At 47.7% G+C, this 19322-nt stretch overlaps 1 protein-coding gene across 4 annotated transcripts in view; it reads left to right on the top strand.

The window, feature by feature from the left end:
• GLIS1 (GLIS family zinc finger 1) overlaps positions 1-19322 on the top strand; it is a 227014-nt gene that overhangs the window by 105010 nt on the left and 102682 nt on the right. For 3 of the 4 annotated variants that reach the window (XM_067726208.1, XM_067726205.1, XM_067726206.1), the window contains exon 3: positions 11746-11826. The exons of the other annotated variant lie outside the window; for it this stretch is intronic. In XM_067726208.1, the coding sequence (XP_067582309.1) occupies positions 11746-11826 (81 nt within the window). The remainder of the gene's footprint in view (positions 1-11745; positions 11827-19322) is intronic. 4 annotated transcript variants of the gene reach the window in all.

Genomic DNA, 19322 nt, shown 5'->3' with positions numbered 1-19322 from the left:
CACCTCCAAACAGCTCTTGGCTCTAGCCAAGGTTTCTAGTGCCTTCCATGCGGCCCAGTGGACAGCGCTCAGCCTTGGATGCAGTCGACCACTCTCTACTCTTTGCAGCACCGCCCTCTCACAGCTTCAGGACACGGCTCTTGCTCTTCTACTCCTCGGGCTGCTGCTCGTCAGCTCCCTGACTTCTAGTATTGGCGACCCTGGGCTTAGTCCTTGGACCGCTTGCTTTTCTGTTTATGCTGTCTCCCTTGGTGGGCTCATCTTGTATCACTTTGTTTCAAACACCGTCACTTGCTGCTGATCCAGAGTCATGTCTTGGGCTCTGATCTGGGCTCTGAACTCCAGACTTGTCAATCTAGTTGCTCTCCAGGGTCTCCATTGGCAGGTCGCATACATACATGACCAAAACAGCTCCTGGAGTCTCCCCAGACCTGGTTCTTCTCCTGTCGTCATCTTGGTAAATGGCAACTATGTCCTTCCATATCTTCAGGATCAAGCCCTGGTGTCATCCTTGCCTCTTCCCTTTCACTCCCTATAGCTGATCTGTCAATAAATCCTGGTGCCTCTACACTCACAGTATATCCAGTCCAGCCACTCCTCACCACCCTGGCTGAAGCTACTACCATCACCTCTCACTGATTGACTGCAGTAGCTGCTCAGTTGGGTTCTCTGTCTCTGCCTTTGCCCCCATCAGCCCAGTAGTCAGAGTGATCTTGTTAAAGCAGTGGTTCTCAACTGGGGCATTTTGCCCCCCGAGGAACAATTTGGCAGTGACGTTTTTTAATTGTCACAGCCGGGGGTGTGTGTGTGTGTGTCTGTGTGTGTGTGTGTATGTATGTGTGTGCACGTACAGGCACACATGTGAGCTACTGGGAATGCTGCTAAACATCCTGCAATGCGCAAGACAGCCTCCCAGAGCAAAAAATTAACCGGCCTCAAATGTCAGCAGTGCTGAGGTTGACAAACCCTGTGTTAAAATATTAGTGATGTTGCTCTTCTGTTTAAAATTCACCAGAACTCTCATCTCATCCAGATGTGGAGGTAAAGCACAAAGGCCTGGGAGGTCCTACATGATACACACACACACACCCTTATTCCTCTGGCCTCAGCTCTTCCTTCATGCCCTCAAGCCTGCCCCACCTCAGCCATGCTGGCTTCTTGCTGATCCTGGAACATGTTAGGTCTCCTGCTGCCTCAGCACCTTGGCACTGGCTGTTTCCTTTGCCTGGATGTCCTTCCCCTACAGCCAGACATCCATATGGTTCAGCCCCCAACCCAGGTCTTTATCCAAGTGATACTTCTCAGTGAGGCCTTCCCTGAGCATCCTATGTAGAACTGCGTCCTCCCCTCAAATACTTTCTTTATATTTTTCTCATTATCACGAACATCCTGTATAATTTACTTACTTATTTTACTTCCCCCATTAGAAGGTGTGCTCCATGAGAGCAGAGATTATTATCTGTTTTATTCACTGCTGGATTCCTAGCACTTAGAATAGTCCCTAGTGCATAACAGGCACTCAGCAAAAACGTGATGAATGAATGATAAATGAATAATGCTTTGTAAAGTGTAAGTCATACTTGTGATATTTGTGATTATTATTACACTGTGGTGCTACTAAGGGAGATGGTAGAAACCCTGCCATAAGGGTCTTGAAAAAAATAACACAGATGGGGACAATTGGTTAACTATTTGGGGAAAAAAATAAAGTTAAATCCTCACCTACATTATCCTGCAAAATACATTCCAGATGGATTAAGGAGTTAAGTGTGAAAAATGAAACCACACAAAAAATTAGAAGGTATTATAGGGAAATATTTATCTTCTGTCTGGTTGGAAAAGAACTAGCTTTACTTAAAGCCCATGGAAGTGATCTCAACTAAAGACTGTTGGATTAGACTACTTGAAAATTTAGAACATTTTTATGTGTAAAAATTTATAAACAATAATGAAAGGCAATAAGCAAAATGAGGAAAGTATGTAAGCCTGATGTATTTGATACCTAAGAAAAGCTCCCCCCAAAATGATAAGAAAAATGCAGAAAGGATGGGAACAGGCATTTGACAGAAGAAGAAATACGGATAGCCAAAGATATTTTCAAATGTTTGCCCCCACTAGTAATAAAAGCCAAATAAAAATGAAGTCTGATTTCAGTCTCACAAATTAGCAAAGCTAAAGGAAATCCTGTTGCTTATTGTTGCAACGTGCAGTGAAGTTGGCCCCCTCACCAGTCACTGGTGGGAATGTAAATGGGGACAGTCTTTCTGGATGGCAATTTGACAATGCGTTCTGTGAGCCTGGAAAATATTCAATCCCTTTGACCCAGGACTTCCTCTTCTTGGAAGTTGTCCCGAGGAAGCGTTCAGAGATGCAGACAGTGATTTATGTTCACGGGTGCTCATAACAGCATTATTTATAAGAGCAAAAAATTGGAAACACCCTACCTAAATGTCTAACAGTGAGGAATAACTAAATAAGTTATGGTGAATTCCATGATGGAATACTATGCAGCTGTTCAAAGGGGGCTTTTGAAGAATCCTTAGTGACAAGGGAAAAAATGCTCATGAGTTGATAGTTAGTGTTACAAATACTAAAGTGTCAATATGCAGTAAAATGTTAAATATGTGTGTGTATGTGTATATGCACAGATACAATCATACACATAGGTGTAGTGGAAAAAAATGAACATTTTAAAACCTAAGCAGTCTGAGGAAGCAACTCAAGTGTCCATCGACCAATGAATGGATTACCAAAATGTGGTCTATACATACAATGGAATATAATTCAGCCTTAAATAGGAAGGAAATTCTGTAATATTCTACAAGGTGGATGAACCTTGAGGACATTATACTAAGCGAAATAAGCTAGTCACAAAAAGACAAATACTGTATGATTCTACTTATATGAGTGGTCAAAACCATAGAGCCAGAAAGCAGAATGGTGGTTGCCAGGGGCTGGGGGGGAGGGGAGAATAGGGAGTTCTTGTTTAATGGGTACAGAGTTTCAGATTCATAAGATGAAAAGAGTTAGGGTGATGGATGGTAGTGATGGCTGCATAACAATGTGAATGTATTTAATACCATGAACTGCACACTTAAAAATGGTCAAGATGGTAAATTTTACGTTCTGTGTATTTTAACACAATTTTTTATAAAAGAAATCTAAACTGTCTGAGAGATAGGGTTATGGAATTTAAAACAATATTTGAAGATATTTTGCCCCTTAACATTCATGACACATGAACATGGTGAGTCAGATAGGAGAGGAAAACCCAAGGCTCACACATGAATGGTCTAGGATGGCTTTCTCAGGCCTGTGTGTGTGTGTGTGTGGGAATGATCAGGAAGGCTCTGCAGGCTTTCCAGAAACCACTTGATTTAGCCAATATTCGTCCCTGCCCTCATGGAGCTTGTGTTCAAATGGGGCAGACAGATGTGAGCAGCCAGAATACTATGTAGGCAGTGGTATGTGCTAAGAAGGGAGATGAAGCAGATGAGGGGTTAGTGAGTGGTGGGGCCTGGGGGTGGTCAGGGAAGGCCTCTCGTAGGAAGGGAGGTCTGAATGACAGGAAGCAGGCATCCTTGATCCCGGGGCAGAGGAGACAGCTAGTGCAAAGGCCCAGAAGGAGGAGCAACCTCCCCGAGTGGGACGAGGCCAGTGTGTCTGCAGTGGGGCTGGGACAGTGGAACAAGGAGCCCAGTGATGCCTCCCCTTCTCCTCTGTATCTTTGGGTCATGGCCTGTCTTCCGAGACCATCTCATGCCTTGTTCATTTCTAGGACACCGTTCTGAGCCAGGTGCTTGGCCAGTGAGTCAGGCTGGCGGGAGAAGTGCGGAGAGGCCCTGAGGAGCCAACAGTCCAGTGATGGGGATAGCGGGGGCCCAGCGGGGGCTAATTCATGGGGCTATGAAGCATGGAGGAGTTCAGGGAGGAAATGTTTGAGCTGGACCTTGAAAGATAAGTAGGATTGAATTCCCCAGGTGGAAGTGGGTGAAAGGCATTTCAGGAGAGGGAACGGCATGAAGCATGGGGTGGGGTGGGCTTGCACATTCAGGGCTTATCAGGGGAACGGTAAATAGCTGTTAGGCCTGGACTATATGACTATATGGGGTGTGTGTAGTCTTGGAAGATCAGACCAGAGGAGTGGTTTGGAGCCAGGCTGTGAAGGGCCTTGAGTGTGCCAGGCCAAAGAGGGAGACTTTCTTTTAAAGTTTGGTGGTGGCCAAACACTAGGCTAGCAGCAGGATCAGCTCAGCAGGACCCTCTGGAGCACTCATACAAGGCAGCTTCCCTGGCCACATCCCACGAGATTCTCATTTGCTATATCTAGGGCAGGGCCCAGATATATTTTTCATAAGTCCCCCAGGTGATTCTGATGTGCCACAGAGTGTGGGGCTCACCACTGTGGACGAAGAGTCATTGAATTGTAAAAGGGAGATCCGGGACCCTGTTTGTTCTCTGCCCTGGGAGCCTTCCCTGATGGCCGTCCCTTCTGACCTCTCAGAGTCCCCCTAGGTCACGAGGGTTAAATTAGTTAATAAGGTGCCTGGTACTCAGATGTAAGTTCCATGTGGGCACTATGTCTGGTTTATGATTCTATCCCTGGTGCTGGTACAGAGAGGGCACCAAAAATGCGTGAGGTGCTTCATGAATATTAGCATCTTGCCTTGGCCATCCCCCTGCCCTTGGTAGATGTGATGCTCGTATTCAAGGTGCTGGGGCATCAGGGAATGATAAAAACAGCATTGAGCATCTCCTGGGTGGCCATGGGAGGATACAGGAATGGATACGTTCATATTTATTTGAGGGAAGACTTCTAGGGATATATAACACAAATATAAAAATGCTATAATTCAGGGCACTCTCTTGAGGGCAGAGACCCAGGCTGGGTCCTGACATGATTGTGAGTTCAGGACGTGGCCACTGAAGGCACCCCAGGCAGAGGGCACAGCAAGACTGAAGGACCAGCCGTGGAAAAGGGCACTGATCCTTGGGGCACTGGCCCCTTGGGGTGCAGAAGCTCATACACTTGCTGTCTGTCTGTCTGTCTCTCAGGTGCTCTGTGCTGTCACGTTGGGCCATCTGTTTTCCTGCATTCTTTTGGGTGGAAGGAGTAGAGCTTTGGTTTCAGGGAGGCCAGGCTGTGTGGCCTGGAACAAGTTATCTTGGAGTATCTTAGAGTCTTCATCCATAAAATGGGAACAATATTGTCTTCTTCACATGGTTGGCTTAAACAAAACAAGTCATGCCAAGCCCAGCGCCTGGCACACAGCAGGTACATAATTAATGTCGGTTCTCATGTCCCTGCTCCCTTTCTGTCCCACCTCTTCTCTGATTGATAATCAGCCATAGGAAGTCCCGGTGGATTTCCCAACCAGGCACGCTGGCCCGGCATTCTGCTCTGTCTTCGAGATAATAAATATACGAATAAAACCGAAATCCATTATTAGCTTCTTCTAGACTGTCTGCATGATTTATGGCTTCAAAGTGTCTCTAGTTAATCTGTCGAAAGGGATTTTAAATTTCATCCGTCTTCCCTGCTGGCAGCCTCCTCTACCTTGAATTCAGCTGTTTGACATGTCTAGTACCGGGGTCCCATTTTAAAAACATTTACAGTGGGCCGGCAGGAAAAAAAAAAATCAGAGATGGAGCAGCAAGCAGGAGGCTCAATTTGGCACATCTGCTTTTAATTCTACGCATCTCCAAAAGTGCAAATAACTTGAAAGTTCTCCCAGGGAAGAAGTCCGCTGTGCCCACGAGGGCTACCTTAGGTGACTGTAAAGGAGAGATGGATAATTACTGAAAATGAATTGTCACTGAAATGGAACCCTCCCGATTGGTCAGGCTGACCATCTGCTGCTCACATGTGCAGGCAGCTCTCCACACCCCTCCAGTACTGCGGAGCACTCAGCTCTGTGGTTTTCTTAACCTCTGCCTCCTGGCTGCTCAGATAATGAGTTGTCCGACTCACGCCAACTGAGGTGGGGGCTGCACAGGGCCCATGTGCGGCTGTGACTATTGGCCTTGGAGTTAGGGCACAGGCAGAACTGCCCAGAATTCAGTTCAACAGACCGTGCGGTAAGCCCCTGTGACTGTCAGGCCCTGGAGTATGTGTGTGTGTGTGTGTGTGTGTGTGTGTGTGTGTGTGTGTGTGTGTGTGTATGTGTGCATGTGCGCATGTACATGAGTGCCCGCTGTACTCTACTGTCGACAAAGTCCTTTTACATTTATCACAGGTGGGGAAGCTGAATTGCATTCATTTATTTATTCAGAGAAAATGTGTTCATTCAACCCCTGAGGCGTACCAGTCCCTATATTAGGTGCTGGATAATAGAGCATGAATCTATTATTAAATAGAGATGAATCAGCCACAGCCCGGCCTTTGGGCACCAGTGGGAGAGATTTGGGAGGGGTTGGTGAGGTCTGCACCTCTGAGAGATCTGAACAGAGGTGTCCAGGAAGGTTGCACTGAGGCAGCATCACTTCAGCTGGGCCTTGTGGGATTCATGCACGTGACAGTTGAATTGTTGAATTCCTATTATTCTGAGGCAGTGCTCTCAGATCTAGGTGGTGATCAAAACAGACCAAGTTCATGAGAGCAGAAAATAAATAGGTGAGTAAAGAAACAAGACGCTTTTAAATAATGATGAGTACTATAAAGGTGGTCGAACTGGACGGTTTGAGGGTGAGGTTCCCAGAGCATCAGGGAAGCCCTCCCAGATGAGGTAGCTTTTGTTCCAAGATGTGAATGGGGACAAGGAGCTGCACAGACATGAGAGAAGAGAGGCCGGAGAGACTAGAAAAGCAAAGCCCCTGAGGTGTGTTTGGGGACAGGGCATGTGTCTTAGCCGCTCAGGCTGCTGTAACAAAAATACAACAAACATTTAATTCTCAGTTCTGGAGGCTGGGAATTCTGAGGTCAAGGTACTGGCAGATTGAGTGACTGGCGAGGACCCAATTCCTGGTTTGTGGGTGGCCATCTTCTCACTGTGCTCTCATATAGGGGAAAGTAGAGGGAAGTACGCTCTCTTCTGACTCTTAGAAGGGCACTAATCCCATTGATGAGGGCTCCACCCTTGTGACCTTATCTAATCCTAATCACTTTCCAAAGGCCCCACCTCTAACACCATCACACAGCAGGTAGGGTTTCAACATGTGAATTTTGGAGGACACAAACATTCAGTCTGTCACAGTGGGTGTGGCAGGAGCAGAGCAGTGAGGGGCTGATAGGCAGAGGAGTTACCCTGGCTATCTCGGGGATCCTCTGGACACAGGCTGGTGACCACCAGGCCTGGGGAATGAGGGCCACTGGAAAGGGTTTGGAGCAGAAATGGGGGTCCCTGGGGTGAGGTGGCAGTGTGTAGAGCCTGTGGCTGCCAGGCTGTGGAGGACAGACTTGGCAGGAGTTCCAGAGAGAGGTGGAGGGAGCTGTCTCCTGGGGAAGCTACGGGTTGTGTCTGCTGTTTGTTTGACTTACTTCTAGATGGATTAACAACTAGCTGCACTACTGGGAACTTCAGTATTTGGCCAGGGTCTGGTCACACCAAAGGGAGATGTGGGCTTGGCGTGGAAGAGGCTGGACCTTGGCACCATGCCTCCTTTGCACTCTGGGCCTGGTGTTTCCACCAGGAGGCAAAGGGACAGAGCATCTGTTGTCATGAGCGGCTAGAGAGGGGAGTCCATAAGACCAAGCTGGTGCCCTCCCTACAGCTCCACGGTCACTCAGCCTGGGCATGTGGGGGCTGGCCTGGACCTCTGTGAGGGAAGGTGGCTCCCCCTCTGATGGGAGAGGCAAGTCACGGGCAGACAGGTGTGAGCACTCAAGGGCAGCACTGTGAACACCTGTGCCCCTGTGCTGGTTACAGGGCCTGGCCTGCAGCCTGTACTTGGGTATTGTTTCTGCACAGATGGATGGATCAATCTGAATGGGGGTTTGGGAATCAGATAGGCCAAGGTTTGAATCAGTTTCTTCTCTGAGCCTCTCATTTCTTCATCTGCAAAATGGAGAAAACATGAAAGTTAAATAAGATTTTGCTTATATAGTATTGGGCCCAGCACCTGGCACCTAATAGGAGTTCGCTCTATAGTGGCTGTATATCCCAGAGAAAGAGCCAGGGCTGGGAATGCAGTGTGCTCTCTAGGCTGGGGAGACAAGAATGTCAACAGCAGGTGCCCAGTAAATGTTTGTTGAATGAATACTGGAGTCAATGAAGAACGAATGGATAATACAGTTTGCATGTTGGGACTTGGTCCAGAACTGGACCAAGTGATAGAATCTGTGACTCCATTATGATAGAGGATAAAGTCCAAGGTTACTGAAGTGGCCCACCGGGCCCCACCTGCTCCAGCCCCTGCTCATCTAATTCCTGGGCTTTTCCTAATCCCAGCTCTGAAATACTCAAAGCTCCCGATACCTCCTGCTTTTGCATGTCTGCTCCTTGCATTTTTGATGCTCTTCATGCCCTGTTTTCCTGGCAAGTAATCTTTCAGTATTTAGCTTGAGTCATCTCCTCTAGGAGGTTTTTCTGACTTTTTCCTGCTCGGAGGAAAAGGAGGTCCATACAAATGAAGCCAGGTGTGTCATCCAGACCCAGAGCTGCAGGAAGCTGGACTTGTATTTTGTTTTCTCTTCAGAACTGGCCAGCAGGAAGAAAGTCCTTCATTATAGCAGCAATCATTAGCCCTTCAGTGAGTGTCCAGTTACCCGCATTCCAATAAGCCAGTGTTGCTATTGTCCCCTGGTTTTACTTTAATTTCCCTGATGATTAGAGATGCAAAGCATCTTTGGATCTTCCTATGTGCATATCTTCTTTTGAGAAATCTGTTCAAGTCCTTTGTCCATTTTTCAATTGGGTTATTTATCCTTTTATTATTGAGTTGTGAGAGTTCTTTATATATTCAGGATACAAGTCTTGTTAGGTATATGTGTAGGGAATATTTTCTCCCATTATCTGCCTTGCCTTTTCATTTTCTAAATGGTGTTTCTTAAAGAACAAAGATTTTAAATTTTGCATCAGTCTAGTTTATCAACTTTTTCTTTTGTTTCCTGCATTTTTAAATAAACTTTTGCCTGTCTTGATGTATACTCTATTCTAGAAGTTTTATGGTTTTAGCTTTAAATTTAGGTTGATGATGCATTGTGAATTAATTTTTGGGTACAGTGTGAGATAAGGGTCAAGGTTCATCTTTTCCATACAGGTATCCAGTTATCCTAGCAACATGTGTTGAAGAGACTTCTTTTCCTTATTGGTTTGTCTTGGCACTTTAGGGAAAAATCAGTTGACCATATTAGTGTGGGTTTATTTGTGGGCTTTCTGTTTTTTCCACTGATCTATGTGTATTTGTCTATTCTTATAACAACACCATGCTGTCTTGATGACTGTAGCTTTATAGAATGTCTTGAATCAGATAGTGTGAGCCCCCAACTTTGTACTTCATTTTCAATATTTTTTTAGCTATTCTAGGTCCTTAATATTTTCATATATATTTTAGAATTAACTAGTCAAGCTTTACCAAAAAACTAGCTAGAACTTTGATTGGGATGACATTAAATGTAGAGATTGACTTGGATAGAATTGACATCTTAACAATATTGAATCTTCCATACATGAACATAGTATCTCTCCTCGTTTATTTAGGTGTTGATTACTTTCTCTCAGAAGTGTTAATAGTTTTCAGTGTAAAGGTCTTACAAAACTTTAACTTTGTTCCTAAGAATTTTATGTTTTTTTGATGTTATTATATGTGAGATTGCTTTTTAAATTCTATTTCCCCATTAATTCCTCTAGTATGTAGAATTATAATGTTTTTACTGTTGACTTTGTATCCTGTGACACTGCTAAATTAATTTATTCTTTCCATGTTTTTCTTTTTGGAGATTTCTTAGGAATTTCCATGTAAGTAATCATGTCATCTGAGAGTAAAGAGTTATGCTTCTTCTTCTATTTTCATGCCATCTTCTTTCCTTCCCTAATTGTACTAGCTGTGGGACCTCTAATATGTTGAATAGAAGTGGTGAGTATGGGCATCCTTATTTTGTTCCCAAACTTAGGAGAAAGCATTCAGTGTGTCACCGTTAAGCTTGATGTTAGCTGTAGTTTATCATTGATGTACTTTATTATATCGAGGAAATTATTTTCTATTCCTAGTGTGCTGAGAATTTTTATCGTGAATTTTTGCTGCATCAGTTGAGCTGATCATAAGGCTCTTCTCCTTCATTCTTCGGATTTAGTGAATTATGCCGATTAATCTAGAACCTTACATTCTGAGGACAAACCTCACTTGGTCGTGACGAATCATCCTTTTCATATATTGCTGGATTTGATTCATTAGTTTTTTTAAAAGAGTTGGTATCAAATTTGATACTTTAACCATAAATGTGAAATTGTAAAGAGTAAAAGAAGTTGGTTGTAAACCATAAAAAGTACTAAAAGATACTTAAAGTAATAAATAAACTAAGAAGTAGCATATGCAGCCCTATCACCATTGTGTGTTAATTGCTAGAAACAGACAAACTAAAGTTAACAAGTTTCTTGAGAAATTAGCAAAAGAATCCCCCTCTCCAAAAAAAGTAAGAATAGGCAAAACAGAAAAAGACATTAGATAATGATGAAAGAAATGTGTATTAGTTTCCTGAGGCTGCCGTAACAAATTACCACAAACTTGGTGCTTAAAAAACAACGGAAGTTTATTCTCACAGCTGTGGAAGATTCTGGCATCAAGGTACTGGCTCTGGAGGCTTGTGGGGAGCATGCATTCTTTGCCTCTTCCAGCTTCTGGTGGCTGTTGGCATTCCATGACTTGTGGCTGTGTTGCTCCCGTCTCTGCCCCTGTGGTCATGTCATCTCCTCTCTGTGTCTCTCCTCATATGGATCCTTCTCACTGGATTTAGGGCCCACCGGGATAATCTCTTCAGCTCAAAATCTTTAATTTCATTTCATCTGCAAAGACCCTTTTTCCAAATAAGATCACATTCCTGGTTCCAGAAATTTGAAATGGACATGTCTTTTCAGGAGCCACCATTCAACCTACTGCACAATGTAACGTCAAGATTTCCTGTATGAAACACTGACATTTGATAACTGATAATGAAATGCACTGAATAGTAAATATAAATAAGAGGACTAAATCAACCCATGAGCCTTGATTTTGACCAGCTTAATATTCTTTAAAATGCTGCTCTGAGCACAAAATCAAAACTTATTAACTAAAACTAAAACCATCTCCTCCAACACAAATGGTTGTCATCTTTATAAATGGCTAAAATAAATAAGTTTTGGGTAACTGTTGAGGTAATTTGGGAATGTAGCCACTTGGCGAAGTAATTTGTGGCTAATTGGCTTTTGATGAATTGGTCATTTGACACATTGATTTTCGGCCAGCTGGCACTTGAGAATTGATGTTCGTCAAGTTGGACAGCCTCCCACATGGGCCTGGGGCTTAATGTCTGGGGCCAGCCTGTGAGGCCCACATGGGCGCCTGGCAGGCTGAGCGCTTGGTCAGGGATCCAGAGATCATCTTGGACCGGGAGGGGAGAATCCAGAAGACCTGGCCACTCCCCAGCCTTGGCCACCCGCTTCATCCTGAGAGCCTGCTCTGGGCAAGGCTCTGTGAGATTTGGGGCATACAAATCCTAACAGAATGAGAGTGACCTTTTATTACTGCATTATAAAACGCCTGTGAGCATTGTCTCATTTGCCCCTCACCACTGCCGGTGCAACAGGTATGATCATTTGTATCTTACAGATAAGGGAGGTTCAGAGAGGTTGGGTTACCTGGCCAAGAACACATCAGTGGATCAACGGCAGAGTTCGGATTCCAGACCAGGTAAGTTGTCTGTCTCTAAGGCCCATGCTGTTAATCACTGGGCCAAAATGGATTGGATGTAGTTCTTGTCCTCAAGCAGCTGCTGGTGCAGTCAGCTCCTTCATCAAGTATTTCTGAGGGCCTCCTTGCAGCCGACAGTGGAGCCCTTTCCTGTTTCTCCAGATGAGGAGGCTGAGGCCTGGACGAGGTGTGAGTTTTGTCAAAACAAAAGTCACCCGGTATCTGCGTCAGAGCGAAGATTGGAACCAGGCGGGGCCTCGTTCCTCCCCACCCGGCTGCCTCCACCTCCAGCCTGGCTCCTGGATTTCTGTCTTTGTGTTCTTGTCTCCGAAAGTGGGACAGACCCCAGCGGCCTCCTGCCTTCCATCCCCCAGCCCTCCTTGTTTATGTCCATGCTAATGGGCCTTTGCAGGCTGGCCCAGCTGCCGAGCGCGAGCCAGCGAGCCACCTGGAGCTGCGTCTGCCACAGAATGTTTATGGTGCACGGAGCCGAACCGAAACAACATCCATCTTGTTGACTGGTCCCAAACACTGCACTCATTCACGGCCTGTCCGCTGACACGGTCCCCGTGCTTGGCAGTGAGCTGCCGCGGCTCACCAGGCAAAACCTGGCAGTGCAATGGTGAGAAGAAAGCAGGAGGGCTTTGGGGAAATCACACCCTGAGCCCCAGGAGGCCCTCTGGCCCGTTTTCTATTCACCCCATCCTTTAACCAGATTCATCCGTCAGGATGGTACACTGTGACGTCAGGGTTGGTCTGAAGAAAAGATGCTGGGCACTGAGCTGGCATCAGGAATGCAGGTCAGTGCTAGCCACAGGCCTCGGTGAGGACGGATGAGATCATCTGTGTACACGCGGAGTGCCACGTTGTGGAGGCCAGCGGCCCAGCACCCTGGAGATGGCCGGGGCTTTACCCTAGACAGACCTGGCTTGAATCCGGGCATGGCTCTCATCACCTCCCAGACTCAGTTTCCTTATCTCTCGATGATCCCTACCTGGCAGAGCTCATGGGAGAAGCTTTAAGATACACTCGTAAACCAAGTTGTCCCGTGAATGTCCCATCTCTGCCAGGACACTAGGGCGAGTGTTACCCTCTCCAGCTGCCTTGAAGAGGTAGCAGTGAGGTGCCGTGGAGTGAATGCCTGATGGAGACTCTGGAGAACTGGGTCTGATCCTGACTTGGCCACTGGCTGTATAAATGTGGACAAGCCCCTTGCTCTCTGTGGGTCTCAGTATCCCTTTTCTGTAAAATAGGAGGCTGAGATTAGATTATCTTTCAGGGCCATTTTAGCCCTGACGTCTTATAATAGAGTAACTGAGGGATGCTCCTCAGGGAGTGTGCACTTCCTTCCCCCTAGGAATGGCCTCTCTGGGCCTCTGGGCAACCCTGTGGGTGGGGTGTGGGATGATCACTGCAGCCGTGGCTGAGGACTGTAGTCCGGAATCACCAGCCCTGTGATTGAATCCTAGGTCCGTTTCTTTCCAAGTGTGTTACTCAGGAGAAGTCATTTTGCCTTCCTGGGCCTCAGTTTCCTCATCTGTAAAGTGGGCTAATAGATCTATCTAGCAAGACTGTGGAGAGGCTTGGATGAAACATTTAGCTCTGCCCTCCAAGGTATGGACACATCACTTACATCATATGGTAAGGGCTGCGGGGGAGTGATTCCCAGAGTGCCTGGGAGCAGCCAACCACGTGGGGAGAGGGTGGCAGAATCAGGGAAGGCTTCATGGAGGCAGTGGTCATGCTAGAGGAAGGATAAGAGGAGGCAGGTATGCTGCTTCATCCTTGTAGAGGGAAGAGGAGTGTGGACTTCAGTTCTGGCACTGATCGACCCCAGAGTATTTTTCTGTTTAAGGGTTCATGTCACTCACGAGACTATGGGCTCCTGAGGGAAGCACCAGTGTCTGGCTCACCTCTGTGTCCCAGTGCCGGCCTGGCACACATAAGAGCTCAGAGTCGGTGCGTGGATGGGTGCTGACTTCAGCCCATTCCAGAGAAAACCGTGGGAAGTGGCAGGCCCGTCAGGTAGTAAGGAGTCCCGAATGCTAGGGCTGGCGGGAGGGAGAAGTCAGGGTCTTGTTCAAGACCGGCCCCCACTCTGGGTCATGAGGCCTCTTGACAGGGCATTCATGATGGTTCTTTGGGGTGAGAAGAGAACAGGAACGTTTAGAGACACCTCCAGTCCACTCCCCTTGTTTTACAGCAAAGGAAACTGAGACCCAGGAGCTGGGGGCTGCCCAAGACATGTAGTGAGTCCTCTGGGAAGCCCAGAACACTGGGCTCAGCTTCCCTGTCCCGGGGGCCTTTCCCCGGACTCTTAACCTGAAGTGTGAAAAAGGGGCTTGGGGGGCTTCCCTGGTGGCGCAGTGGTTGAGAGTCCACCTGCCGATGCAGGGGACGCGGGTTCCTGCCCCAGTCCGGGAGGATCCCACATGCCGTGGAGTGGCTGGGCCTGTGAGCCATGGCCGCTGAGCCTGCACGTCCAGAGCCTGTGCTCTGCAACGGGAGAGGCCATAGCAGTGAGAGGCCCACATACCAAAAAAAAAAAGGGGAGGGGGCTTGGGACTGAACTCGGGGGCTACTGCACCAAACACACGAGCACTGATTCATTTATTTTGGATTGAGAACCCAGCTCCCTCCTCGTGGAGTGAATTGTGACCTCGTGGACCTTTCTCCTCTGTGACATATGTTGATGGTATGTGCCTGAATAGGCTGCCCCGTCAGCTGTATCTTCCTAGACACCCTCCCTTGCAGTCTCAGAAGTCGGGGCAGTGTGGTCCTGTGTGGGCCGGGCAGTCCAGAGTAGAGCCCAGGCTGGGCCAGGGCTGGACCTGCAGTCTCCCCGCTCCTCACCGAGGCCTGCTCCTGTTTGGAATGAAAACACTTCTAGATGCTGCTTCAAGTTCCCTCAATCATGTTTTTGGAAATGTTCCTTATGTTTCCATCCCCCACCTTTCCAGGGAAATCAGAGAGTTTCAGCCAGTAAAGCTGTAATGGCTGGAGTGGAGGCTGCAGCCTGACCGGCACCCCCTTCCCCTCCCTGCCCCGACTAGGGGCCTGTGTCTTTGAGAAAAGGCTTCTGTCTGTCTGTGTTTCTAGGTCTCTCTTTCCTGGTAGCAGAGGTTCGAGTGTCATTCAAGGCCTTGCTCAGCTCTCGCCTGATGTATTCTTCTCTGCATTTGTCCTTCACTGTCATCTAATGCACTTGTACATGGGCCACACACACAGTGCAAAGGGAGCTGTGACGGGGGCCACATGGGGCTGGCGTAGCACAGAGGGAGTATTGAAGGCTGCTCCGCAGGGAGACGGCAAGGGCGAGGGCAGTACTTACAGGGCAGGTCTGGGGGGCTGTGAGCAGCCGGGTGCAGCTCTAGGCTGGCGGTGTTGGGAACCTGCAGGAAGGGGACTGGACAGTGGGAACAAATAGAAGGTACAGGGTTTTGTTTGCCTGGCTTAGGCATTCAGAGGGGATCTTGTGGGTAGTGGGAGCCATGGAGGGTTAGGAACAGGGGGAAAAGCGGACAGATTTTTGTGCTTTGGGAAGATCACCTTGGCCGCAGTGGAGTGACTATGTCACGTCTAGGTGAAAGGTGGTGGCGGTTTAACTGAGGCAAAGATGGTGAGGACGGTGAGGGAGGGATGGATTGAGAGCTGGCAAGTGGCGGGCATGGGGGCTGAAGGTGAGGAGAGAGCTGGGTCAGGGAGCACAGCAGGAAAAAGGGAAGGTATAGGGTGGGGGGAAAGGGAGTGGGGAGGTGAGCTTGGTCCCAAAGTCTCAAGCCTCAGACTCTGCTCCCCGGCCTGGGAGACTCACCTGCCTGAGGCCCTCTGTCTGGCTTGCCTCTCCCAGGGCTTCCAGAGTCAGCCTGGCACACGCACACCTCCTGTCCCTGGCACGGGGCCTGACTGCCCGCTCGCCTTCTCTGGGGAGCCCGCATGGGAACCGTGTGCCTGCCTTCCTGGGGGTCCTTATGGGCCCAGGGCTCTCTGTGTGTCACTGAATCCAGAAACAGGTCCTGGGAGTCAAAAACATCATACCAGGCCTATCCTCGGAGTGTCTCAGGGCTGCAGAGTCAGACACACCTGGCTGAATCCCAATCTCCCCATGCTCACCTCACTATGTGACTTTGGAGGACATATCCCCATCTGGAAAACGAGGAGTTGGCCTGGTCAGTGGTTCTCAGCACTTCCTTTTTCTAACAGGACCCTCTTGTACTGCCTCCTTTACACTCTTGAAATGAAATTGGTAGATAATGGAACCCGTCGGCACCATAGTTCTTAAAAATTCCATATAATATTTCAACTGTATTATAGAGAAGAAATGAAAGGGAAGAAACCCTTAAGTCATGTGTGCTTCCCCATATAAGCGCCTAGAGAAGTTGCCAGTTGCTCACACCTGTGCCCGGCATCCCTGACCAAACCTGCCAGCTACAGACGCATAGACGTCACAAACGGAGGGACTGAGGGTGACCTCATTTTATGAAATGGTGAACAACTGGTCAAGTTCCAAACAAAACACAGTACCATTTTTCCTCCATGTACATCGTACGTAGTTCCATTCCTGGAAAATTCAGTGTATGTTAAAACCATAAAAAAAATACTTTGTGTTTATGTGTAAAATGGGGCTATGTTCTAGACTTAGATGACCAGGTTGCTTGCTTACAGATATTTTGAATATCTGGCAACATATTCAAAAGTTAGTGTAGGGCTTCCCTGGTGGCGCAGTGGTTGAGAGTCCGCCTGCCGATGCAGGAAACGCGGGTTCGTGCCCCGGTCTGGGAGGATCCCACATGCTGCGGAGCGGCTGGGCGCGTGAGCCATGGCCACTGGGCCTGCGCGTCCGGAGCCTGTGCTCCGCAACGGGAGAGACCACAGCAGTGAGAGGCCCGCGTACAGCAGAAAAAAAAGTTAGTGTAGGGCTGACCCACCCTGGGCAGTGAGTTGGCCATCCCTGGCTCTTCCCCACTAAAAGACAGTGACTCCCAGTCATTGTGATGCCAGATATCCCCCCAGGGATTTTCAGTGTGCCCCCTGGGATGGAACTTCCACTCTGGGGAATCCCTATTGCAATGATGGCTGAGGGAGGGCGCCTCGTGCCCTGGTGAGTAAGGGTGCAGACTGGAGCACTGGCTGTGGGTCCTCGAGGAGGGCAGAGGAGGAGAGCAGAAAGCCCTATGGGATATGGCTGATCAGGGAGGGCTTCCTGGAGGAGGGGCCCTGGTAGCTGAGTGATTTCAGCTCTGGGGCCCAGGAGAGGGGATTTTTCATAAGCCAAATCAACACCTATGACTTCCTCAGTAAGCTTTGCCAGCCTTTCTGGCCACACTGTGGAACAAATGATCTTTTCCAAGAAGAGTCAAGAAACTCTGAGCCTCTCTGAGGTACAAGGAACCATTCTCACTGCCTGCTCCATGCTGCATCTCTGGATGTACCCTTTTCTGAACGTTGGAACATCTTCCTTGGGATGGTGGTATTTTTTCAGTCATAACAACTGATCCTTCCCCAAGGACCCGAGATGAAGGGAGGGGATTTTAAGGTGCTGGCATCTTGTGTGCCCAGATCTGCCTGCAGCTGCCTGGAGCTGGGCATTTCTCCTCATTGCCTGTATGTCTTCCTTCTTGCTTTATAGATTTTTAGCAGTTTGAGGGGATGTTTCATCGGTTAGGGGGAAAAAAACTGACATGGGCATAGGAGTTAACTAATTAGCTTGATTTAAGGGGAGGGAGTTAAAAAAAAGGCCAAACATGAAATGTTAAATATATGCCTGACATAAATATTTATGGTCCTGTATTTACTGAAAAAACACAGATGGAATATGTTTGTCTTTGAGAAGTTTTTATAGATTTTAACAGCCATTTCCTCTGGATTTCTTGTCATCCCATTACTCTCTTGTTTTCGTCTTGGACAAAAACAAAGGGGTTTTGGTGACCATAACTATTGCCCCCTGATGATTTAGGCCAGGCAGGGACTAACGTGGGGCTCAGGGCACCCTAGGAAGTAGCAGGCTTTCCGATCCGAGAATCATGGGTTTTTACACCCTTGGAATCAGAGAATTTCCTTATATCTGATCCATAACATCGTAGACTCTTAGAACCATAGTAATTTACATGCTTAGCTTTATAAAATTACATCATCCCAGAATGAGAGAGTCATGGAATTTTAGAATCCCAGATGCATGGAAATCTCTAATCTTAAATTTTGGAACCGTGATGGCTCAGTATGATGAAATGTAGAATCTGAGAATTTTAAGGGCTATCAGAGTTTATTTACTAGACCCCGCTTCCCTTACCCCTGGGAAATACATAAATATGCTGAATATGTGCAGTGCTTTGTTCTGGCAGCCCTGGGGCCCCTGCTTTGTGTTGCTCCCTCCTCACTCACTCACTCAACCTGGAATCGTGTGTGTGTGTGTGTGTGTGTGTGTGTGTGTGTATCTTCCTGGGCACTCCAGCAGTCATTTACACCTAGTGTAGGTGCAGCCTTTCCAGGGAAGGATCTGAGAGGAGGGGGAGGAGCGGGGGGAGGAGGGAGGCTGTGAGATTGCAGTAGGAACAGAGAGAGGACAGAGGCTCTGGCAGAACAGCCTGAGGAGGGGAAGCCCTGGGTCACTGGGCTGTGCATCTCTCCTGTTCACCATCTTATCTCATGTGAAGGTGCCTGTCTCCTTAGGGCTGTCCTCTTCTGTGAGCCTTCAAGAGGAAGGGTACCCAGGGGTCCTCTGGTCCAGTGTGGGGAGTACCCACGCTCCCCCTGCCTGGAATTGCTGGTGATGGGCTGGGAAGGACGGGGCCTGTTCACAGATCCATGTGCTGGACGATGGTCCATGCCGAGTTAGGGGCAGCAGTCTATCCCAGCTCTGTCTTTGGTCTATTCTCAAGGACGGATTTGGGCACATTTTTTTAAATTATTGAAACAATATGAAATATTTTGAAATATGTAATACAGAAATTTTAAAATCCTTTAAAATTTATGTACAGTAAAAATCACTAAAACAGCGTGTGTATGAACAGTTTTGTGAGTTTTGATAAATGCAGTCATGTTATCACCATTACAATCAGGAATCAGAATAATGCACTCAATCCAAAAGGAATGGAGGTTTTAGGAAGCATTCTGATAATAAAGCCACCACTCTCCCCACAGCTACTGTTTTTCTTCTTTTTTCAACACAAACTCAGACACCCTTCCACACCATAAGTCAAGTCTGGTCTCTCACCCTTCCACGGCTTTCTGCTACGTTGGTACAAAACCCAGAGCTTCGGGAATTCCCTGGCGGTCCAATGGTTAGGACTCTGTGCTTCCATGCAGGGGACACAGGTTTGATCCCTGGTTGGGGAACTAAGATCCCGCGTGCCGCGCGTGGCACGGCCAAACAAACAAAAACAAAACAAAACAAAAAACAACAACAACAAAAAGCATAGTAAAAAAGAAAAACCTGAAGCCTCAACAGGACTCTCAAGACCCTGCTGGTCAGACCCAGCTGGGTCTCATCACCTGCC

Source organism: Pseudorca crassidens, chromosome 2, assembly GCF_039906515.1.
Source record: "Pseudorca crassidens isolate mPseCra1 chromosome 2, mPseCra1.hap1, whole genome shotgun sequence".
NCBI lineage: Eukaryota > Metazoa > Chordata > Mammalia > Artiodactyla > Delphinidae > Pseudorca > Pseudorca crassidens.
Note: the sequence above shows the minus strand (reverse complement) of the source record. Positions and strands in the feature narration are given on the sequence as shown.